Genomic DNA, 25,218 nt, shown 5'->3' on the forward strand with positions numbered 1-25,218 from the left:
TTAAACAATTAGAAAATCTGTTATCATAAAAACCAGATAGTCTAGAGCAACTCTGTCCAATAGAAATATAATGTAAGCTACAGATGAAAGCCACCAATGTGAATTAAATTACCTAGTAACCAAGAAACAAGTGAAGTTAATTTCAATAATTTTATTTAACTTAATTCAAACTATCATTTCCACATGTAATCAGTGCAGTAATTATTAATGATATATTTTACATTCTTATTTTGTACTAAATCTTCATAACTTGGTGCATATTTCACACTGCACATCCCAATTTGGACTAGCCATATTTCAAATGCTCAGTGGCCACATGTAGCTTGGACAATGCCATTCTTGAAAATATGGCTCCCTCTAGGTATAATAGAATCATGACTTGGCACAAATTGTTTTTCTCTTCCTAATTTTGGAGAATGATCATTTATTTATACTTTTTCTGTTATTCTTTCAGCTTTGCCCTCGTCTTGTAAACTTCTCGAGTCTGTGGTCACAAGAAATCTGCCAGTAGTAACCAGAGAACTTCCTTCCTTGTCCATGGTAAGTTCAGAGTGGCTCCTCCCAACCAAAGTTCATGTTTCAATCTGATTGGACAAACTTAGATCATGTACCTATCCCTGGCTCAATAATAGTCACTAGGACTATTAGTATACCCTATAACACCTGCTAATACTTACTATCCCCTGAGCCATACCATTTTCAGTGTGGTGGGAAGGAGGTGATGTTTGGTAATGTCTGGAGACACTTTTGATTGTCACAACTATGGGGGTTGGGTCTACTGGTATCTAGAGTGGAGACTAGAAATGCTGCTAAATACCCTACAATACACATAACAGCCTTCTTTCCCACAACAAAGAGCTATCTGGCTCAAAATTAATACCATGGTTGAGGAATCTTATTAAGTCTATATTCTTAACTAAACACTGACAAGAGGAATGAGACTACCATTATTGGTTTAGATCTGTCAGAACCTATTAAAGAGGTTTAGCTTCCCATTTCAGAAGATGGGCTTCTAAACTTAAAAAAAGGAAATGTTAGAAGAGAGCAAAGGGCATAAATAACTTAGTCCATTTGAATTACTGTAACAAAATACCATGAACAGTGGCTTGTAAACAATACAAATTTATTTCTCAGATCTGGGGACTGAAGTCAGACATAAAGGTGCCAGCAGATTTAGTGTCTGGTAAGGGCAAGCTTCTGGGTTCATAAACAGCAGACTTTTTACTATAACCTCACATGGTGGAAGAGGTGAGGGAGTTCTTTTCAGCCTCTTTTACAAGGCACTAATACCATTCATGAAGACTGCACCCTCATGGCCTAATCACCTCTCCAAAGCCTCCAAATATGATCACACTGGAGATTAGGTTTCAACATATGGATTTGAGGGGACACAAATACCAGTCTATAAAAGCTACCAGTAGTATCCTTGAAAAAGCTGATTATTTGGGGGGTTATAATAGTATATGTATAATTCCAAAACATACAAGTGGACAATAAGCACATAAAAAAATGCTCAACAAGGATGCCTGGGGGGCTCAGCGGCTGAGCATCTGCCTTCGACCCAGGGTGTGATCCCAAGGATCTGGGATGGAGTCCTGCATCGGGCTCCTTGCAGAGAGCCTGTTTCTCCCTCAGCCTGTGTCTCTGCCTCTCTCTCTCTCTCGCTGTGTCTCTCATGAATAAATAAAAATCTTAAAAAAAAAAAGATGGGTCAACATCACTAATTGTTAGGGAAACATAAATCAAAACAATTGAGATACCACCTTATACCGTTAGGATGACTACTAAAAAAAATAACTCAGGAAATATAAAAATTTTGACAGGGATGTGAAATATTTGAAACCTTTGTGCATTGGTGGTGGGAATGTAAATTGGTACAGCCAGTGTGGAAAACAATGTGGAATTTCCTCAAAAAACTAAAAATAGAATTATTGTATGATCCAGCAATTCCACTTCTTTGTATATATCCAAAAGAATTGAAAGCAGAATCTCAGAGACATTTGTACACCCATGCTCATAGCAACGTTATTCATAGTAACTAAAACTTAGAAGCAACCCAAGTGTCTATCAACAGATGAATAAAGCAAAATGTAGTCTGTACATACAATGGAATATTGTTCAACCTTAAAAAAGAAGGAAATTCTGACATATGCTACAACACAGATGAACTTTGAGGATATTATGCTATGGAAATAAGCCAGTCATAAAAAGATAAATGCTGCTTGATTCTACTTGTATGAGGTATTTAGAGTAGCCAAAAATCATAGAAAATAGTGTTTGCCAGGGGCTGGAGAGAGGGGAGAATGAATAGTTATTAGGTAATGGGTATGGGTTTCAGTTTTACAAGATTAAAAGGGTTCTGGAGATGGATAGTAGTACTGATTGCACAACATTATGAATGTATTTTAATACCACTGAACTGTGTACTTAACAATTGTTTTAAAAGATGGTTAAGATCTTAAGTTTTATTTTATGTGTATATTACCACAATAAAAAAGAAAAAAGTGTATATGTACTTACAAAGTATGAATAGTCATCAAATATGATAGAATGATTTTATAATTACTGGTAGTTTAAATTTTTTATCAGTATTTTCTACTTTTGTACAATAAAAAATTTTATTGTAGAATTTACAGTGAGAATGTCATTTTGTAATGAAAAATTATTTTTACAATGGATAATTTCTTGACCAGAAAATTTTTTTTAAGGAAAAGAGGCTTCAGTAGTGTATTATCCTCAAAAAGAAATATCAAGAGGGAAAATTCTGTGTGAATTATTTTAAGTTGATGAGTTTTAATAAAAGCATTCTGTTTTAATAATGTGAAAAGGCCATTTTAAAATATTTTGTCAAAAAGAAATAACAACTTGCAGCCTTTGTCTAAAATAAGTCTTGGAAATAAAGCAAATACAGTCTCCTGAATTTGAGAAATAACATTCAGTTGATACTGTACCAGATCTCTGGGTGCCACTGTCTGCCAATCCATGGCTAGAGTGAAACAAAGCAATCCATTGGTATTTGGACCCAGTGATCCCTGCTGACTTTTGTGAAATAACTCTGGAGTGGATTCCAAACATCTTCTCTCCCACTATCTTTTCCAAATATCTGGGTCAGAAATGTCAGGATGTTTAATGACCCACAGTGAGATGTTGCCTTTTCTCTCCAGCGCACCTTTGTTATTTGGGAGCAACCATGGCAAGGTGTATTAGAATCTGAGAAGCAGCACCAAGAAGAGATAAGAAGTCCTCTGAAGGGAAGGCCGACCATGGGCAGAAAGCAGTTTCCTTTACTCATGTCTTTATTCAGCCTAGTGAACTACACATCAGATGGGCTGCAACATTCCAGAAGAGAATCCACTGGTTTAAAAGTAGAGAATCTAGGCAGAGAAGTGTGTCTCAGTGAGGAGAACTGCAAGTAAGTGCTAGGAAGCCTCTTTACCACCAGTGAGGCCAGAAGGGAAGAGAATGACAGCCTAGATCTAGCAGATATGCTAAAGGAAGTCTTTAGGCCCCTGAAACTGGAACCCTCAGGGGAAATTCCATAAATGCCTTTCATATACATGTATTCACTCTGAATATAAATAATTTATAGCTTTTAATAGACATTTTGTTTTAAAAATTGTGGAAAACATCTTAATAGCATAGTTCACTCTAAAACCTCAGCATGTTTGGATCCTGCAAGTAATTCTCTATAAATTTATCACATTAATTTCAGTAGCTTTCTCCCTAGTCCCCACAAGTAAAAGAGATAACTAGGGCAGGAATGGACCAGAGGAGCAGAGTTGCCACCACTTAGTGTTGGGGAGGGGTAGAAACAGCTCATGACAACGTACAAGAGTTGGATGCTAATGCCGTCCTCCCATACTGAGCCACAAGGAGTACAGCAGAATCTGCCTGCAGGAAAACCTGCTCTCCAATACATCCTCTGCATTCTTCAGGTTGTTCCCCCACTGACCTAAATGACACCCTTAAGGTAGAGTTCCCCTACACTTACTACACAATGTCACAGGGCATGCAGCATACATCTGTCATCCAATAACAACAGTATCATCTTTGATTTTGGAGCATGAGATTTGCATCATGGAATAGAAGAGAAGATTAGAGGCAGTTTAAGGGCCCATTTCAGAATCCTGATTGAAACAGAGGTCGAGAACTATAATTCTGTGCAGAGGACTTTCAGCTGAGTGTTTAGTACTATTAAAGGCAACAACTAGGGATGCCTGGCTGGCTCAGCGGTTGAGTTTCTGCCTTCAGCTCAGGGAGTGATCCTGGAGTCCAGGGATCAGGTCCCACATCGGGCTCCCTGCATGAAGCCTGCTTCTCCTTCTGCCTCTCTCTCTCTCTCTCTCATAAATAAAATCTTAAAAAATAAAGGCAACAACTACAGTTGTCCAAGCCAAAACAATGGAGAGATGAAAGATCTCCTTATTACAGGAAGTAATAAACACATAGTCAAACAGTTCACCTGTAAAAATTACTATGAATTCTTTCTAAGCTACAGGCAGATGGAATTCTAAACTGGGAGCAGAACATGAAGGGCAGTGTTACCACCAAAGCCACCAAGGACAAGCTGTCCTCCTCCAGGGCAAGCATCACCTTGGGTATCACCCCCATCAACAAAAATGCTCTTGTTCTCCAGCAGGCCTCTTATATGGCCCAGGATAATAGGAACACCTGCTCAAACCTCCGTCATACACTTCAGTACTTCTTACCCAGATGTGGGGCCCTATGTGCCTATTGCTTCCTGACCAGCAACCCGGTACAGTGTGCAGCATCACCCAACATGTCAGTAAGTGCGGAGCAGCCTCCTTATGATGATAGACCACCACAACAGAATGCACAGGAAACACTGTGCCAGGAGCTGCAGCAAGAATTCATGCCCTCTGATGTGGCACCATGCACAATGCAACTGGCTACCTGGTCACCAAGGTGGGTGCCAACTGAAGAGCTTTGCCTGGCTGTCCTATCACATGCTTCAGACCAGCTAATATGACTCTTCAACCTAGGAAAGCACAAGAGAGATTAGTACTGTGGTGCTATTGGCAACAGAGATGCTGCTCCACAGAGCTTGATGGTCACTGTGCACAGTACCAACAGTCATCATGCTACACCTTGTCTTTGCCTACAGTTTGAAGGAGTTGCTGCCACAATGGTAGCAATGTGGCACCAGCAATGGCCTGGTACCTGCTGCCAGGCAGGCAAAGCTACAGTTTTACCTGGTTGTGGACTTGTCCTTTGTGCTCTTCTCAAAGTGACTAACCATCACTCTGGTCCTGTGAGGCTCCTCCAGCCCTACTTTCAGTCTTATCTTTGGTCCAAGCATAGATTTGGAGTTGCTTCTACTTCAGCCAGTGAGATTTGCCCTATCTCTACAAACTTTTTGTGGCTTCAGGTATTGCAAAATCTTAATTTCTTTAAGTTAATTCAAGAAACATCTTTTAACTGGACATTCTCTGTGGTGCCTGCACTGCAACCTTCATTATTACATTGGATTCAAATATTTACCTGTGAGTTTTAATACTTTTGTTTTGTAAATATCCTGCTATAAATCAGCCCTGCTTGGTTTTTGCTGTTGTTGGAGGAGAAGCTCTACAAGTTCACTTTATAATTTCTGCATTTTACTTTCTTTCATTTGCCCAGACAATCCCATTGGTGAAAAGTTTGTGCTATTACTGTACATTCTAAAAACTTACATTTTCTGCTAAAAAGTCCTTTCCTTGAAATATTGAAAGAAATTCACTGAATCTTTCTGCCTTTGGACTCCGTATAGTTAGTTATACTTGTTTTGAGAAGCTGAGAAACCATAGATTCAGTTTTACAGGAATGAATATTCTCTTTCCAAAAACTATTCTTGTGGCTTTTGTTTCCTTTATTTCCTTCTTCTCTGGACCATTTTCAGTCATGTCCATGGGTTGACCACCAGTATCTGGTCCAATTAGTTCCTAAAATGTAAACATCTGGAATGCAGAGATCATTCTTACCTAACTTTTGGGTAGAGATAAATCACTCCAAGCCTCAGACATTTTAGTTAGTAACCTTTTACTAATATTGCACTGAGTAAAATAAGGAAGGCAATCTAGTTTAAAAGTCTTGCTATTTAGAAGACCAATTTCTCCTGAAGAACATATTGTGATTTTAGGAGAATGCATATTATTTTAATGGCCTGTCTAAAAATAAAGATGTGGCCATTTCCTTTTCATTTTTGAAGACCATCATTACCTCTTGTGCCTCTTAAATTTGAAGTCTTAGATATTTATATGACATTTTTCCAGTGAAATTCCAAGATCCCAGTGTTATTTTATTCAAAATATATTAACTTTGGGTGAATGAAAGGTCTTTTAAAATACATGTAATACATAGACACTTCAGAAAAGGGGGAAAACAGGGATGTGGGTAAAACATGTCCTTCAGAATTCAAAGGTTTCAGATAAATATTCAAAGCACAATGGAAAAAGGACAGTCCATTTTTCAAAAGGCCAGCTTACATTCTAAAAGTTTATTTATCCCCTGTTTTTTTTCAATCTCCAGTCAAAGGACAGTTGCTCTTCTAGTCTGAGAAACTGTCAAGTGGTCAAGATATAGTGGAGAGGTGGAGGTATGATTTTTGTTTGCTGTGATGATATTACCTGAATAGCAAACAGGGAAAGCAGATAGCTTAGATATGCTTAGATTCTCCTGTATATTGCAATTTAGTAAAGATACAGTTAAATAAACATAGTAGTTTCTGATTTTCATGCATATATTGTATAATGCATAACTACTTCCTTGACAATAAACCAAGACTTAAGGAAAGATAGAGGAGTTAAGGAGAAGGAAAAGTTAAGTATTATATAGGGGTGTAGTAACCGGTGCGGACTCTGGGCGCCGCTGTTCACCAGTCTAGGAGATAGAAGGCAGCGCGCACGCACACACACCCCAGAAGAAAAAAGAAAAAAATAGCTTCTTAGAACCTCCATCAGAGGTTTCAATCCATCAGATTGAAAACCGTTTCCATGAAGCTCCCCAGACCCTACTTCTGGACTACTTTTTGCTCTGAAATCTGAAAATTCGGTTAATTTGAGCTTAGAAGAACAAAGAAACAATACTCTTGGTACTGGACTGGGAGAAAACTACGAAGGGAGAGAGCGATGGTGATTCGGCGGAAGCGGCCCAGCTGCAGCGAGCTGTACCTGCTGTGCTTTTTTCTGGGGCTGTCGTTGGAAGCTTGGGCCGGAAAGATCCGGTACGTGGTGCCAGAAGAGACAGAGAAAGCTTTCTTCGTGGGCAACATCGCTGAAGACCTGGGGCTACAACCTCAGGAGTTCAAAGAGCGCGGAGTCCGCATCGTCTCCAGAGGTAGGACGCAGCTTTTCGCTCTGAACCCTCGAAGCGGCAGCTTGGTCACCGCGGACAGGATAGACAGGGAGGAGCTCTGCGCTCAGAGAGCGCGGTGCCTGGTCAATTTTAACATCTTGGTAGAGGATAAAATGAAGCTTTTCCCTGTTGAAGTAGAAATAATTGATATTAATGACAACACTCCCCAATTTCAGTTAGAGGAAGTAGAATTTAAAATGAATGAAATAACTGCTCCAGGTACCAGGATCCCTTTGCCTTTTGGGCAAGACCCTGATGTGGGTATGAATTCACTACAGAGTTACCAGCTCAGCTCCAATCCTCATTTCTCCCTGGATGTGCAACAGGGAACTGATGGATCCCAACACCCAGAGATGGTGCTGCAGAGTCCCCTGGATAGGGAAGAAAAAGCTATGCACCACCTCCTCCTCACAGCCTCTGATGGGGGCAGCCCAGTCCGTTCAGGAACCCTCCACATTCGTGTTCGGGTGGTAGATGCAAATGACAACCCTCCAGCATTTACTCAAGCACAGTACCACATGAGTGTCCCAGAGAATGTGCCACTGGGCACTCAGCTGCTTATGGTAAAAGCTACTGACCCAGATGAAGGAGCCAATGGGGAAGTATCATACTCATTTCACAATATAGACCACAAAATAGCCCACATTTTTCAGTTGAATTCTTACACAGGAGAAATATCAAATAAAGAAGCCCTGGATTACGAAGAACACAAAAGTTATCCAATGGAAATTCAAGCTCAGGATGGTGCCGGCCTCATGGCCAGAGCTAAGGTGCTGGTCAAAGTTCTAGACATAAATGATAATGCCCCAGAGGTGACCATGACCTCTGTCACCACTGCAGTCCCAGAAAACTCTCCTCCTGGAGCTATAATTGCTCTTATCAGTGTGCATGACCAGGATTCTGAAGAGAATGGTGACACTACATGTTCCATTGCTGGAAATATACCGTTTAAATTAGAAAAGTTGGATGAAAACTATTACCATTTAGTGACAGAAAGAACACTGGACAGAGAACTTACCTCCAGGTACAACATCACAGTAACAGCAGCAGATCATGGAACTCCAGCTCTGTATACTGAAACCCACATTTCACTCCAAGTGACAGATATCAATGACAACCCCCCTGTTTTTCCTCAGAACTCCTACTCTACCTTCATTCTGGAAAACAATCCCAGAGGTGCCTCCTTTTTCTCTGCCATAGCCTATGATGCAGACAGCAATGAGAACGCACTAGTCACTTACTCCTTGGTGGAGGACACCATCCAAGGGATGCCTCTGTCCTCGTATGTTTCCATCAACTCAGACACTGGGGTCTTATATGCCCTGCGATCCTTCGACTATGAACAGTTCCAGGACCTTCAACTGAGAGTGATAGCCTGTGACAGTGGGGACCCCCCACTCAGCAGCAATGTATCAATTAGCCTGTTCGTGCTAGACCAGAACGACAATGCGCCAGAAATCTTGTACCCCGTCCTCCCCACCGACGGTTCCACAGGCGTGGAGCTGGCGCCCCGCTCCGCAGAGCCCGGCTACCTGGTCACCAAGGTGGTGGCAGTGGACAGAGACTCTGGCCAGAACGCCTGGCTGTCCTACCACCTGCTCAAGGCCAGCGAGCCTGGGCTCTTCCAGGTGGGGCTGCACACGGGAGAGGTGCGCACAGCGCGGGCCCTGCTGGACAGAGACGCGCTCAAGCAGAGCCTGGTGGTGGCGGTGCAGGACCACGGCCAGCCCCCTCTCTCGGCCACCGTCACGCTCACTGTGGCCATTGCTGACAGCATCCCAGATGTCCTGGCTGACTTGGGCAGCCTGGAAGCCCCACGTGACTCCCAAGCTTCAGACCTCACGCTGTACCTGGTGGTGGCCGTGGCCGCAGTCTCCTGCGTCTTCCTCGCCTTTGTCATCGTGCTGCTGGCGCTCAGGCTGAGGCGCTGGCACGCGTCGCGTCTGCTCCAGGCTGCAGGAGGAGGGCTGCTGGGCGCGCCGGCCTCGGCCTCGCAGTTTGTGGGCGTGGACGGGGTGCGGGCGTTCCTGCAGACCTATTCTCACGAGGTGTCCCTGACCGCGGGCTCGCGGGAGAGTCACGTGATCTTCCCGCAGCCCAACTATGCGGACACGCTCCTCAGCCAGGAGAGCTGTGGGAAAAGCGAGCCTTTTCTGGTAACTCAGGATTTACTTGAAGACAAAAAGGAAACATTTTCTCAGGTAAACTTTTCGTAAATTTATCTAGGTAAAAATAATTACTGAATTTACTTACTGTCACTCCTTACTCCTCACAGTTCTATTTCCCCACATATCTTTGCAGAGTTTTATTTACAGATTCTGGAAAATTATTATTAAGTGATTATATCCAGGTATAATGTAGGTGGTTGGAATAGAGTATGTGTGAGGTGCAATCTTGGTTGTGGAAAGAGCACTGCATTAGAAACAAAAAGATAGGACTTCTAATATTTTCTTCCTTTCCTCTAGCCAAATAATTTTTCTGGTTTTACCATTCACTTATCTGGCAAGGGTAGGGGTTTGACTAGAACAGATCCACCAATATTTATGTGATTAATAATGTTTTCAAATTTCTCACAGGTATAAATACTAACTTATCCTTAAACTTAATAAAACTATCACCTGGCAAGGTGCTATTTTATTTAGGGAATTTTGAAGAGGTAAGATTGTCTCAAGTAATATTTTTAGTTGTGTTATAATTAAAATGTAGAAATATATATGGCTTGTAAATTTTTTGTTGAATATCTTAGCCCTTGGTTTAGGCTTTTATTTTGAGATATTTTATGCATTCTGAAGAATACATTAGATATTTAAGTAACTTACAAAATGAGGTAATAAAGTGAATGACAGAAAATTTACTGTGCAACTTGAGAAATAATTTTGAAGCCTCTTGACTTACGCCCATAATGGAAGTGACTAGCAAAAACAAGTATATATTCCATTTTAATATGTGTGTTATTTCTTCACAAGAAATATATCATAGGGGAGTAAGTCCCTGCTTTTATATAGTTACTGTGCTCCAATAATTTAAAGATATATATAAAATATAAATAGAAGATTTTGTTATGCTATATGTTGGCAAATTGAACTCCAATAAAAAAATTTAAAAAAACAAAATATAAATAGAAGAAAGCAAAAGCAAAAAAAAAAGAAGAAGAAAGCAAAAGCATGGTAAGGTGCAAATGAAAGATAAATGTATAAATGGACTGAAGATGGAACAGAAGGTGGTGAACCAGGCTAAAGCTGTGAGAATTCTAGTCTGGCTCAGATGCAGGCATTGAAGGTCAGGAGGTTGTTCAGCACTGTAACAGAGACAAAGTGCTTCAGGTTAAACAAGGAACCTGAGTCAGACTTAGTCTTTGATCCAAAATAAGCAGTTTGGCCCCCCTCATCTAGTTAAAAGGGAAAGAAACTGCTTTAAAAGGCTGCCTACCAATGCCTGCGAAAGGAGACAATCTGTGGACAAAAGGAGAGAAGTGGATATAGATGCTAGCTTCAGAAAATGAACAGACATGAGATGTAATATTTACAGTATTACTGCTGCACACCATTAAATGACTTACTTATGGCCCAAGACCTGGAATAGAAGCAATTTCAAAACCATAAGAGACAAAACCCTGAACCTAGGACAGTAGCAGAGTGGGGGAAAAAAAGTAGAAGAGAGACAGCAATTAAGGAAAACAAAAACCAACTCTTCCACTTAAATGTACAAAAATGTTGAAACACATCGTCTTCTGGAATTATTGTTGCTAATGAGATACTATCAACAAATTGTCCTTATTTTAAGATATCTGTCTTCTCTGTGGTGCCTTTTTAAAAATATCTCTCATCCTTGCTGTATATCTAAGTCTTGATTTTTATTATTTTCTGTTTGGATTACACTCTCAGTAACATAAGTTATTTTATGGAGCACCTGGGTGGCTCAGTTGGTTAAACGTCCTACTCTTGGTTTTGGTTCAGGTCTTAATCTCAGGATCCTAGGATGGATCCACCTGGAAGGCTCCACCTTCAGTGGGGAGTAATCTTGAGGATTCCTCTCCCTCTGCCCCTCCCCTACATGTGTGCTTTCTCTCTCTCTTTCTCTCACTCTCTCTCAAATAAATAAATACATCTTTTAAAAAGTATAACATATAAATAACATAGGTTATTTCAATTCTGGATTTTCTTAGCTGGTGTTAATTTAAAATTTTGCTTCTGTGTGTATATAAATGAGCTAGGTTTACTTATTAAAGCACAGAGATTACCAAGTTGGATGATTTTAAAAATCCATCTAGGGATCCCTGGGTGGCGCAGCGGTTTAGCACCTGCCTTTGGCCCAGGGTGCGATCCTGGAGACCCGGGATCAAATCCCACATCGGGCTCCCGTGCATGGAGCCCGCTTCTCCCTCTGCCTGTGTCTCTGCCTCTCTCTGTGTGTGTGTGTGACTATCATAAATAAATAAAAAATTTAAAAAAATCCATCTATACTCTGCCAACAAGATACATGTTCAAAACAAAATTACACTGAAATATTGAAAATAAAAATATACATATATACACACACAAAAGAAAGCAGCCATGTTGATTTTAATATAACAGCAAAATAGTGTTTAAGACAGCAAACATTAATGGTGACTTTTTAAATGAACTGACCATAATTACAAAAACAAACAAAAATATATAAATAAGATGAGCCCCCATCACTGAACAACATAGCTTTGAAAATAATACCAGGAGGGATGCCTGGGTGGCTCAGTGGTTGAGCATCTGCCTTCAGCTCAGGAGGTGATCCCGGTGTCCAGGATCAAGTCCAGCATTGGGCTCCCTGCAGGGAGCCTGCTTCTCCCTCTCCGTACATCTCTGCCTCTCTTTCTCTCTGTGTCTCTCATGAATAAATAAAATCTTTAAAAAAATAAAAAAGAAAATAATACCATGAGATTTAAACTCCATTCCATAAGAAATAATACACCCTACAGGCACAAAATTACTAAACATATAGAACATTTGAACAGAATCTCTAAGCTTGATCTAATAAATCTGTATAGAATCCTATGCAAAACAAATATAGAATAGCTATTCTTTATACGAGCATATGGAAAATCTACAGCAATTTAGTATATAGTCATCACAAAAAAGGCAGAGCAAATTTCAAAGTACCGATAATATAATGCCTTATACATATTTATGATTATGTTATATGTAACATAACATATTATATATAACTTAGTTCAAAAACCTGGGTGGGGGAAATAGGGAGAGGTAAGTAAAATGGTATAAACTTTCAGTTGTAAAATGAATAAGGCCTGAGTATCTATTGTATAACATGGAGACTACATTGTATAATAGCAATTTGCTCAGAAAGAACTTAAATGATCTCTCTGAGCAAAAAAAGAATATTTGAGGTGAAAGATGTGTTAATTAATTCGATGGGGGAATCCTTTCACAGTGTATACATATATGAAATCATTGCATTGTGCAGTTTAAATATCTTACAATTTTATTTATTGATTATAATTCAGTAAAGCTGGAAAAATTACAAAGCAAACATTTAAAAACAGTAAAAGGGGGCAGCCCTGGTGGCGCAGCGGTTTGGCGCCGCCTGCAGCCTGGGGTGTGATCCTGGAGACCCGGGATCAAGTCCCACATCAAGCTCCCTGAATGGAGCCTGCTTCTCCCTCTCCCTGTGTCTCTGCCTCTCTCTCTCTGTGTCTATAAATAAATTTTAAAAATCTTAAAAAATAAATAAATAAAAACAGTAAAAGGAGGGACGCCTGGGTGACTCAGTCAATTAAGCATCTGCCTTTGGCTCATGTCATGATCTTGGAGTCCTGGGATTGAGCCCAGACTCCCTGCTCTGCTTCTTCCTTTCTCCCTCTGCCTGCCACCCCGCCTACTCGTGCGTTCTCTCTCTCTCAAATGAATAAAATATTTTTAAAAATAAATAAATAAAAATAGTAAAAGGAAACAAAAAAGCTTTGGACACTTAAATCTATATCCCTAAATTACTCTTGAATTTAAAAAATCACGATGGAAATAACTGTTTAGAAAGGAACAAAAACAAAATTATTATTTAAAACTGTGGAATATAGGGGCGCCAGACTGGTTCAGTCAGTTGAACGTTCAATTCTTGATCTTAGGGTCATGAGTTAAAGCCCCATGTTGGGTGTGGAGCCTACTTAAAATAAATAAAATAAAATAAAATAAAATAAAATAAAATAGTGGAATACCTAAAAGAGTACTTAGGGGTAAATTAATAGACAAAATAACTCAAAGCAAAACAAAACAAATTATTTAAAATAAGTGAATTGAGCAAGACCCTCCAAGAAATGAAGCAAACAAAAACCATCGTATCAACAGAAACTTAAGGAAAATAATAGGAAAAATAACAAAGATAAGAGTATAAATTATTGATGTGCAAACAAGGATGAATTCTGATGATGAAGCAATAGAAGCAGACAATAAAAGTCATACTGAGACCAGTGGGGAGAAATTAAAATTCTATGAAGTTCAGTGCTAGGACTAATACAGAATAGGCAGTTGGCATGACTAAAATTCTTTTTAAAGATTCTATTTTTTTAAAGATTGATTTTATTTATTTATTTATTTATTATTTATTCATTCATGAGAGATGGGGGGGAGAGAGAGAGAGAAAGAGAAAGAGAAAAGAAGAGATATAGGCAGAGGGAGAAGCAGGCTCCATGCAGGGAGCCCGATGTGGGACTTGATCCCGGGACTCCAGGATCACGCCCTGAGCCAAAGGCAGATGCTTAACCACTGGGCCACCCCAGGTGTCCCTTTTTTGAAAGATTCTAAAAGAAAAGTCCAAATTCTGATTTAAAACAAAGATTTGGAAAAGGAGAAAGAAAAGCAAGAGAGGCTGGGGAAATTAAAACAACTTGATACAAAGGAAGAAGCATGAGTGGGAAATAATATACAGAGTAAAACCAGATCATCAAAGAACGAATAAGTCTTTTTTTTTTTTAGAACATATAAGTCTTTAGAGAGCTGCCATAAGGGATGTCGATCAGTTACTTAATGAGACTTGAAAGTATCAAAACAATGTTAATGAAAAGATTTTAAAAATCTAAAAAAGTAGGGTCCCTACTAGAAAATAAAGTAAGTTGATATCACTTGTTGCCATTTTTTTCCATTCTCAGAGGAATGGATAAAACTAAAAATGAAAAAAGTTCAACAAGGAAGAAACCAAAAGATAAATAGATTGAAGTGAGATCAAGGGTGGGCAAACTCATTTAAGAATGTTGATTTAAAAATCTTAATTAAGATATTATCGAAGGGCACTTGAGTAGCTCAGTTGGTTAGGCTCAGGTCATGATCTCAGGGGGGGTTTGAGCCCCACTGTCAGGCACCCTGCTCAGTGGGGAGTCTGCTTCTCCCTCTCCCTCTGCCCTTATCCCTGCTTGTGCTCTCTTTTTCTCTCTCAAATAAATAAAATATTGAAAAAGAAAACAAAAAACAAGCCCCCTTCACTTTCCTTAATATTCCATGCAGCCTTTTACCTCCAAGCATTTGTACTGAGGTTCTAGAACATTACTCCAGCCTCCTCTTGACCCGTTCCTACCCTTTAGGAGTCCTCTTCAACAATGTATTGAAAATGTTCTGACCCCCCAGATCTAGGTTGAATACCCTTCTTATGTACTCTTTTCCATTGCGCAGTATTTCCTACCTTTGTAGCAGTTAACATATTCTATTGAAATACTGTAGTTTTCTGTGTCCTCTTCTGTCCTCTAAGCTTCCTGAGAACAAGGACTGTGTTCATCAGGTTCACCATTTCTTTCTCCAGCATCAATCAGGCAAAGTGCCAGGTATACAATAGTCACCCAATCAAGTGTCTGATAATTCAATTTTTAAAATACAGATGAAGTTAAATTCTAAGACATCAAGCACAGAAATACAGACTATATGACTTTAGAAGATAAGGTAGCTAATGTTACAAAGTTGAACTTACTGCCTTTGAATATAAAATAAGTTGGAAATATTTGGAGCAAGGGCAGCAGCAGCCTTGATGAATGCCTTGAGTGTTCACTGATAATACTTTCCTAACAACTACTATCAAGGTCACATTTGTTTACAAATTCTTATTAATTCTGAGGAAAAGACTCCTGACTTGAAAGGGCTGCTTCTAAGATATCTTAAAACTAAGATTCTTCAAAGCAACTTGAAAATAACAAAGCTAACAAGCAAGAAATAACCTGGGTTTGCCTTAGAGGGTGCAGAGATTACTTAGGCCTCTGAGCGTCGCTGTTGACCACCTAAGAAGTAAAAGCCTGCAAGACATCCAGTCCAACAATCCGGTTCCCACAACAAAAAGGGCTGGGCATTTGGCCCCCAAGCTTCCGGACAGAAAAAAAAAAAAATCAGTCCAGCAGCTTAAATTTCTCTCTACAGTGACCTGGGTTCTGTGAATGTTGGTCTCCTCAGACACTGAGGAATAGATAGTGGAATCTCGCACTGGATGCTGGAAGTTGCCTGGGAGAAAATATTGCAGCAGAAGAAATGGCGGCTCTGCAAAAGTTGCCACAACACGGAAGGCTTATGCTGCTGTGCTTTCTTTTGGCTGTCTTGTGTGAGGCCAGAGCTTGGCAGATGCACTATTCTGTGCCAGAAGAGATTGACAAAGACTCCTTTGTGGGCGACATCGCCAAGGACCTGGGGCTGGAGCCCCTGGTACTGGCAGAACGTGGAGTCCGCATCATCTCCAGAGGTAGGACGCAGCTTTTTGCTCTGAATCTGAGAAGTGGCAGTTTGGTCACCGCAGACAGGATAGACCGAGAGGAGCTCTGCGCTCAGAGCGTGCGGTGCCTGGTGAATTTTAACATACTCCTAGAAGACAAATTGAGTATTTATTCAGTAGAAGTGGAAATAACAGATATTAACGATAATGCCCCTCGCTTTGGAGTAGAAGAACTAGAGCTAAAAATCAGTGAAACGACTACGCCAGGATTCCGAATTCCCCTAAAGAGTGCACATGATGCAGACGTAGGAGAAAACACCCTTCAGAAGTACGAACTGAACCCAAATGACCACTTCTCCCTGGATGTGCGAAGCTGAGTGGATGGGAACAAGTACCCTGAGCTGGTGCTGGAGCACTCCCTGGACCGTGAGGAAAAGGCTTTTCACCACCTTATCCTTGTGGCTTTGGATGGGGGCAGTCCCATCCGATCTGGCACTTCCCGCATCCGTGTGACTGTCCTGGATGCAAACGACAATGCGCCTGTATTTACACAGCCCGAATACCGTGTAAGTGTTCCTGAAAGTATGCCCATAGGCACCCGGATACTCACAGTGACTGCCACTGACGCAGATGAGGGATACAATGCCCAAGTGGCATATTTTCAAGAGAAAAACCTGGGAGAAACCTCGAAGGTATTTGAGCTTGAGTCGACATCTGGAGATATAATAATCACAAAGAGTTTAGATTATGAGGATGCCAAAGTCCATGAAATTGATATTGAAGCTCAGGATGGCCCGGGCCTTTTGACCAGAACAAAGGTTATTGTGACAGTTCTGGATGTGAATGACAATGCCCCAGAATTTTACGTGACATCTGCTACTAGCTCAATTCCTGAAGACTCTCCTCCAGGAACCATAATTGCACTTTTCAATGTACATGACAGAGACTCTGGGCAGAATGCATTTATCACATGTTCACTCCCAGAGAACCTTCCTTTCAAGTTAGAAGGATCAGTGGACAATTATCACCGACTGGTTACAACCAGAACCCTTGACAGGGAACAGTTTTCCTCTTACAACATCACTGTGACTGCTAAAGATGGAGGGAAACCGTCTCTGTCCACGGATGCTCACATTTTGCTTCAGGTGGCAGACATCAATGACAACCCACCCACCTTCCCCCACATGTCCTACTCTGCCTACATTCCTGAAAACAACCCCAGGGGTGCCTCCATAATTTCCGTGGTGGCCCATGACCCTGACAGTGAGGACAATGGCCATGTAACTTATTCTTTGATTGAAGACACTCTTCATGGTGCACCCCTGTCCTCTTACATCTCCATCAACTCTGACACTGGCATCCTGTATGCCCTGTGCTCCTTTGACTACGAGCAGTTCCAGGATTTGCAGCTGTGGTTGACTGCGTGGGACAGTGGGAACCCTCCACTCAGCAGCAATGTGTCAATTAGCATATTCGTGCTGGACCAAAATGACAATGCGCCTGAAATCTTGTACCCCACCCTCCCCACCGACGGTTCCACAGGCGTGGAGCTGGCGCCCCGCTCCGCAGAGCCCGGCTACCTGGTCACCAAGGTGGTGGCAGTGGACAGAGACTCTGGCCAGAACGCCTGGCTGTCCTACCACCTGCTCAAGGCCAGCGAGCCTGGGCTCTTCCAGGTGGGGCTGCACACGGGAGAGGTGCGCACAGCGCGGGCCCTGCTGGACAGAGACGCGCTCAAGCAGAGCCTGGTGGTGGCGGTGCAGGACCACGGCCAGCCCCCTCTCTCGGCCACCGTCACGCTCACTGTGGCCATTGCTGACAGCATCCCAGATGTCCTGGCTGACTTGGGCAGCCTGGAAGCCCCACGTGACTCCCAAGCTTCAGACCTCACGCTGTACCTGGTGGTGGCAGTGGCCGCAGTCTCCTGCGTCTTCCTCGCCTTTGTCATCGTGCTGCTGGCGCTCAGGCTGAGGCGCTGGCACGCGTCGCGTCTGCTCCAGGCTGCAGGAGGAGGGCTGCTGGGCGCGCCGGCCTCGGCCTCGCAGTTTGTGGGCGTGGACGGGGTGCGGGCGTTCCTGCAGACCTATTCTCACGAGGTGTCCCTGACCGCGGGCTCGCGGGAGAGTCACGTGATCTTCCCGCAGCCCAACTATGCGGACACGCTCCTCAGCCAGGAGAGCTGTGGGAAAAAGGATTTTCTGTCAGCCGCCCCTCAGTCTTTACTTGAAGAGAAAGGAGAAGAAACATTTTCTCAGGTAAACTCCCTTCACAATATACTTACGAGTTATTGCTAAAATAAACATGTATTTATTTACCTAGCTCCCTCCATTGTTTACATCTTTTCTGTTTCACATATTTCCTTATGAATCTATCAATTTTTAGGAAATGAGTCCTGATGAATTATTTCTCAGTAGTTCTAACTGTTCACATCCTGTAAGGGGAAGTGGGGCTAGAATCATTGTATAATGAGTATAAATCAGGAGTTCGTATCACGTGAATATTTAGGTTATCACAGAGCATTCCATTAGGAACTGGTGTATCTGGTTTCTCATACTTCCTTTCACATCTCTGGACAAATAATCTAATACACCTGAGTCAATAATTCTTTTTCCATTAAAAATATGAAGGTTGAGGAGCTCCTGGCTGGCTCAGTTGGTGAACCATGCTACTCTCGATCTGGGAGTCATGAGTTTGATCCCCACGTTGAGGGTAGAGGGTTCTTTTTTAATACAATAAAAAGATAATTTAAAAAAATGAAAGTTGAATTTTATGTTTATTCAAGTGCTTTAAAATTCAAGGTTTTGTTTTACATTTTAATCTATGAATAACGAAATTCTTTAGTTTCTTCTCACTCAATTTTAATATTTTTTCCTTCAGTTTGACAGTGAGGTGCTTCATTTTATTTGATTTGTATGACCTTCTCTATTTAAAAAATGGAAATTTAGAAATATATGTGTTTCATTGTGTTTTAGGAAGGTTTGTCATGGTATCTGCTTAGTTAAAAATCTTATTCTAAAGTAGCTGTTGCTTGAGAAAGTGATTATTGTTTGCTCTATAGTAAATGGGTTGTGTAATAGTAAACACATGTTTACAGTAAACACAATAAAAACATGTTTTTATTTTCTTACATCTGGAACCTTTTTATCATTAAAAATAATATATATCCTCAAGGGATTCAGAGACCATATCAAATAATTATGCAAATATGATTATTATTATGATTATTGTTTGCTCTATAGTAAATGGGTTGTGTAATAGTAAACACATGTTTACAGTAAACACAATAAAAACATGTTTTTATTTTCTTACATCTGGAACCTTTTTATCATTAAAAATAATATATATCCTCAAGGGATTCAGAGACCATATCAAATAATTGCCTCTAAAAATCCCCCTTATACTTTTCTCCTCTCAAAGATTCCTACTCACAGCAACTGTTCCCTCACCTAACCTCAATCCCTGTCACAACCATTGTCTTCCTTCCTCATTCCTCTTTCCAAGTTGGCTTTTAGTATATTTATTATGCTTTTAATAATGAAAACAAAGACTACAATAATATTTTATATAACTGGGATCATTTTAAGTTTTGATTTGGAAGTAATCATATACTGAATCTTGTATTTAATGGTATTATCATCTTTCAAGGTGCTATGATTTTTTATTATATTTAAGGGCATTTGAGGAGAGCTGATCTAAGCCAATGTTTCTTGTGTTTATTATTATTACATAATTCTCAGAGATAAAACTGGAACTTATTGTGGAATAATTAATCATAACATCTTTACTTGTAGGTAATAAAATATAAACAGAAAAATTAAAACCAGAATTCCTTTAGTGTTTAGAATATCTCTTCACAAGAATAAACACTTTATGGATAAGTTTATAACACTACATGCTTGAAGTGACAAATATATTTCTATTTCTGTGCTTGGAGAGGAAAACAAATAGAGAGGGTTTCTGGAGCATAAAACAAATGTTTATCTCTACTAGTTTCACTTTTGGTCTTTAAAAACCACCCTCACTCTAGATTTAGACAAAGTGAACTACTTCCAGTACCCTGAAGTTCTGTGATTTCTCTCTCACGTCTAGACTTTGGCATACTGTTCTTTCTCACATCCAGGCCTTTTCCCTGATCCACTTCTGTCCTGTTTCTTGGGAGAGCCTTTGCTATCCTTCAAGGCCAGGTTGGAGGCCCTCCCATCACCTTTGGCTTCTCCCATTATGTTAGTTTTCTCAATGCACTGGAATTCCTTGTTTGATTTTATATATTCACAGCTTGGGTGTGTGTGGGAGGAAGTGGTTCTGTTCATATCATTTACCTTGAATCCCCAATTATATGTTTAAAGAATGGGTTAAATTACAAATATTGAAACTAAGATGTCAGCTTATCAAGGACAAACTTCAATAAATATAACCTATAAATACGGCTGATATTTCTTTGTGGTTTTTAAACTGAACATTTCAAAGTTCCACCATGTTTGAAGCATATTGGTGGTGTTAAGGTTAGAACATGACTTATTGAGGAACTTGAAGTTACACACTTTAACATAGAGCAGTTCAACTGTGCTAAATAGACACCAAAACCATTACCTCTGATGAAGAGTGTTTCAGGTGTTAGGAAACTTAAAAATTATTGACATGGGTTTGTCTCAGAGGGTGCAGTAAACCATTAGGCCTCTGAGTGTCGCTGTTGACCACTTAAGGAGGCAAACGGAGCTGGGGAGCTAGTCACCATTTTCTCCATCCTAAAAAGCAAAGAACCAGTCGATCAGACTCCGGAAGTCCGAGGCTGCTACAAAGCTCACTTTGTCAGTCACCCAGCTCTGTGACCCATAAATTAGGACCATAAAAGGCTTAGTTCCTTGAGAAAAAATAAGATTTGAGTCCGTCGTGGGCAATTGGAACCGAATTCACAGAAAACAATTCACCAAAGAGGAAATGACCAAATACCTGAGATTCAAACACCGCGGAGGATTGGCCCTGCTGTGCATACTTCTGGGGATGCTGTGCAAGTCTGGATCTGGGCAGATCCACTACTCAGTTCAGGAGGAGCTGGACAAAGGCTCCTTTGTGGGCAACATCTCCAAGAACCTGGGACTCGAGCCCTGGCAGCTGATGGAGCACGGAGTCCGCATCGTCTCTAGAGGTAGGACGCGGCTCTTTGCTCTGAACCTGCGAAGCGGCAGCTTGATTACAGCAGGCAGGATAGACCGGGAGGAGCTCTGCGCTCAGATCACACTGTGTCTGGTAAAATTTAATATCTTGGTTGAAGACAAATTGAAAATTTTTGAAGTACAAATAGAAATTAAAGACATTAATGATAATGCTCCTGATTTTCTAACAGAGGAATTGGAAATAAAAATCGGTGAACTAACAGCTCCTGGAACTCGATTTCCACTTAAGACTGCATTTGACCCAGATGTGGGCATGAACTCCCTTCAGAACTATCACCTCAGCCTCAATGACTACTTTTCCCTGACTGTGAAGCATGTCTCTGGCGGGGCCAAGTACCCAGAGCTAGTGCTGGAGAGGGCTTTGGACCGTGAGCAAAAGAAAATTCACCAGCTTGTCCTCATTGCTTCTGATGGTGGCAACCCTGTCCTCTCTGGCAACTTGTGCATCCGAGTGATAGTTCTGGATGCAAATGACAACCCACCAGTGTTTACTCAATCTGAATATCAAGTAAGTGTTCAGGAGAACTTGCCAGTGGGTACCACGCTGCTCACAGTGAATGCCACTGACCCTGATGAAGGATTCAATGCTCAAGTGTCCTATATTCTAGATAAAATGCCTGGGAAAGTCGCTCAGATTTTTTATCTCAATTCAGTGACTGGAGATATATCAATTTTGAGGAGTCTAGATTATGAGGATGCCATGTTCTATGAAATTAAAGTTGAAGCACAAGATGGACCCGGTCTTCTTTCAAGAGCTAAGATCTTAGTCACAGTTCTGGATGTGAATGACAATGCCCCAGAAGTTACAATCACTTCTCTTACTGCATCAGTCCCAGAAGAGGCTACTGCTGGAAGAGAAATTGCCCTTATCAATGTGCATGACCGAGATTCTGGGCAAAATGGGCAAGTCACAGTTTTTGTCCTGGGAAATATGCCATTTAATTTAGAAAAATCAATAGACCAATATTACCGATTAGTGACAGCCAGATCTTTAGATCGTGAACAGGTCTCTGAATACAACATCACTCTCAGAGCCACAGATGGGGGAAATCCCCCACTGTCCACAAACACTCATATCATTGTGCATGTTGCAGACATCAATGACAACCCACCTGCCTTCAGTCAGGCCACCTACTCTGCCTACATTCTTGAAAACAATCCTAGGGGAGCTTCCATCTTCTGTGTGACCACCCAGGATCCGGATAGCATCCACAACGCCCACATTACTTACGCACTGATGGAGGATACTATCCAGGGAGTGCCTCTCTCCACCTATGTCTCCATCAATTCCAACACTGGTGTCCTGTATGCGCTCTGTTCCTTTGACTATGAGCAGGTTAGAGACCTACACCTATTGGTGACAGCCTGTGACAATGGGAACCCTCCACTCAGCAGCAATGTGTCAATTAGCATATTCGTGCTGGACCAAAATGACAATGCGCCTGAAATCTTGTACCCCACCCTCCCCACCGACGGTTCCACAGGCGTGGAGCTGGCGCCCCGCTCCGCAGAGCCCGGCTACCTGGTCACCAAAGTGGTGGCAGTGGACAGAGACTCAGGCCAGAACGCCTGGCTGTCCTACCACCTGCTCAAGGCCAGCGAGCCTGGGCTCTTCCAGGTGGGGCTGCACACGGGAGAGGTGCGCACAGCGCGGGCCCTGCTGGACAGAGACGCGCTCAAGCAGAGCCTGGTGGTGGCGGTGCAGGACCATGGCCAGCCCCCTCTCTCGGCCACCGTCACGCTCACTGTGGCCATTGCTGACAGCATCCCAGATGTCCTGGCTGACTTGGGCAGCCTGGAAGCCCCACGTGACTCCCAAGCTTCAGACCTCACGCTGTACCTGGTGGTGGCAGTGGCCGCAGTCTCCTGCGTCTTCCTCGCCTTTGTCGTCGTGCTGCTGGCGCTCAGGCTGAGGCGCTGGCACGCGTCGCGTCTGCTCCAGGCTGCAGGAGGAGGGCTGCTGGGCGCGCCGGCCTCGGCCTCGCAGTTTGTGGGCGTGGACGGGGTGCGGGCGTTCCTGCAGACCTATTCTCACGAGGTGTCCCTGACCGCGGGCTCGCGGGAGAGTCACGTGATCTTCCCGCAGCCCAACTATGTGGACACGCTCCTCAGCCAGGAGAGCTGTGGGAAAAGCGAGCCTCTTCTGATAACTCAGGATATATCGGAAACGAAAGGAAACTCCAGCTTACTTAAGGTAGGTTTCTTTCTTTCTTGGAATATTATAAAGAACAATTATGCTGGCGTGGCTAATATAAAGGTTTTAATACAAATTTTTTTTGAAAATAAAACAACGTGGTCGTCCTCAGTTTTGTTGTTTAAATATTTGTTTCTCTCTTCTTCTGGGCTTATGGTAGAGCTGATCTTCCTGACGTGGTTATGACTAAGTAGGCCTAAGTAACTAGTTCTATTATATAATAAATGAGAATAATATGTGCCTCTTCCTGGAGGAAGCTCCTGTTGGCATTGTAAGAATTTCCAGATTTCTAAGTTATTTTTTGAAATTATGGCTGTTCCTTCTATCTGAATGCTTGAATATAGCAAGAGCTCTGTGGTTGTCATTCACTAATGTGTATACCTTTGATAAATAGACCTTTTTCATTTTAATTTCCTGTGATTTGAGGTTTGTTGCTCCAAACTATTTAGCTTATCCTCACTGGTACAAATAAAAAATATAAATATTAGGTATTTTAGACTCCTGTAAAATGATGCTTGCTCTTTCCATGCCGCACCATATTCTTCATCTCAATGACATAAAAACTGTTGAGTAAAAAAATGTAAAGTTTGGTCAAATGTTTTTACGTGGCCTGTATTTCTTACTGTGTATACCTGAGGTATGCGTGATGTATGTGCTCATTCATACTGATTTCAGCCTTTTGTCTGAAGGTGGGGAGGTCAATTGCCTAAATTGTTAGGAGTCTTGAAGTGACATTTCTTGTCCTTTGAGAAGGATAAGAAAATGCCGGAGATATGTTTCAGTCTCAGCAGGACAATTCCAGACCAGCTACTCCAACAATGGAATAGAGTCCTTTCTTGAGCCAGAAATTTTTGGCTCATTTTGAAATTTATGAAATTCACCCATCAAATCACCTCAGACAGTCATCCAAAATCTATTTCATTAGGTTTCAAATAAAGTAACATATCTCTCCCTCCATACATTAGAAGGAGATATTATATTCAATAGTGTGAGATGCAGGGCCTGAGCCAAATAACTGAGAGCAGAGCAGAGGAAGGTATATTTTCACTCAAACATGCAAATACCTCACAGAAAAAGCACATGATCTTCAAAATGTCTTCTTTAAGGAAGAGTCTTTATATTAGTATCACTTTCTTCATGAGAAAAATTGCTAAATGGGTAGTGCCCCAGGAACTTCAGCTGCTCTAAGAGATTTTCTAATAATCCTGTATAAAACAAAGTCTACACAAATGTTATGAAAGTGTACAGAGAGTACAAAGACTGTACAATTTCCATCAACTTGTATAGATGCTGAAAAGTCTCAGACATTCCATTTTCATAGAAAGGATTTTCTTAAGGATAGGCAAGAATTCATTACAATAGAAAGGGAGAAGGTTAATGGCAAAAGGAAGAGAAAATATAAATTCATAAAGTAGGGAAAACAATGAAAATAAGGTCATAGGAAAATAGTCTGTTATGACTGGAGTGTAATGTGAGTTTGGATTAACATTGCAAAATAGGAGAATAAATCATTATATTGGTATCTAATTTGGTAATGCATTTGAAATAAAAGTATTTGTTTTAGTTATCCAAGGTGAGTTCAAGAATTATAAGGTAAGTTCCAAAATGGAGTGTCTAAGGACTCTCAACACCTCTCCAAGATTTACCAGTGATCAAGTCAAACTCACTATATGTATCAATGGAATAAATCAGCTGGATCTGAGTATTGGCATTATGGTGTATTACATATACATTCATATAATAAAAAGCACTGATTTCATAGAAATAATAAATATGGCATTCACAAGATTCAGCTGTATAAAAGCATGTGTACTAAATTGTCACTTTAACAAA

The 25,218-nt window shown here is 41.2% G+C and overlaps 3 protein-coding genes across 16 annotated transcripts in view; 2 read left to right on the forward strand and 1 right to left on the reverse strand.

The window, feature by feature from the left end:
• Nucleotides 1-25,218, forward strand: part of LOC112658945 (protocadherin gamma-C5) — a 202,790-nt gene that overhangs the window by 13,107 nt on the left and 164,465 nt on the right. For 2 of the 6 annotated variants that reach the window (XM_025445333.3, XM_025445334.3), the window contains exon 2: nucleotides 455-540. In XM_025445333.3, the coding sequence (XP_025301118.1) occupies nucleotides 538-540 (3 nt within the window). In that variant the 5' untranslated portion in view covers nucleotides 455-537. Of the gene's footprint in view, nucleotides 1-454; nucleotides 541-4,322; nucleotides 9,552-20,955; nucleotides 23,386-25,218 lie in introns of those variants that run through there. The other 4 variants (XM_025445310.3, XM_049097494.1, XM_025445308.3 and 1 more) reach the window with 4 other exon arrangements.
• LOC118354098 (uncharacterized) overlaps nucleotides 9,351-25,218 on the reverse strand; it is a 108,332-nt gene continuing 92,464 nt past the window's right edge. For 4 of the 9 annotated variants that reach the window (XR_007404100.1, XR_007404097.1, XR_007404101.1 and 1 more), the window contains one exon: nucleotides 23,182-23,312. The gene's annotated coding sequence lies outside the window, so the exon portion shown is untranslated. Of the gene's footprint in view, nucleotides 9,482-23,139; nucleotides 23,313-25,218 lie in introns of those variants that run through there. The other 5 variants (XR_007404105.1, XR_007404102.1, XR_004814056.2 and 2 more) reach the window with 3 other exon arrangements.
• On the forward strand, nucleotides 11,664-16,587 carry LOC118354099 (protocadherin gamma-A2-like). Its single transcript, XM_035713888.2, has one exon. It carries the CDS (start codon nucleotides 15,840-15,842, stop codon nucleotides 16,392-16,394), a length of 555 nt encoding a protein of 184 aa, XP_035569781.1. The 5' UTR covers nucleotides 11,664-15,839; the 3' UTR covers nucleotides 16,395-16,587.

Source organism: Canis lupus, chromosome 2 (assembly GCF_003254725.2).
Source record: "Canis lupus dingo isolate Sandy chromosome 2, ASM325472v2, whole genome shotgun sequence".
In the NCBI taxonomy this organism is placed as follows: domain Eukaryota; kingdom Metazoa; phylum Chordata; class Mammalia; order Carnivora; family Canidae; genus Canis; species Canis lupus.

What these genes read in the sequence shown, in the direction of transcription:
- LOC118354099 (XM_035713888.2), top strand. Translation starts at nt 15,840, where the DNA reads ATGGCGGCTCTGCAAAAGTTGCCACAACACGGAAGGCTTATGCTGCTG.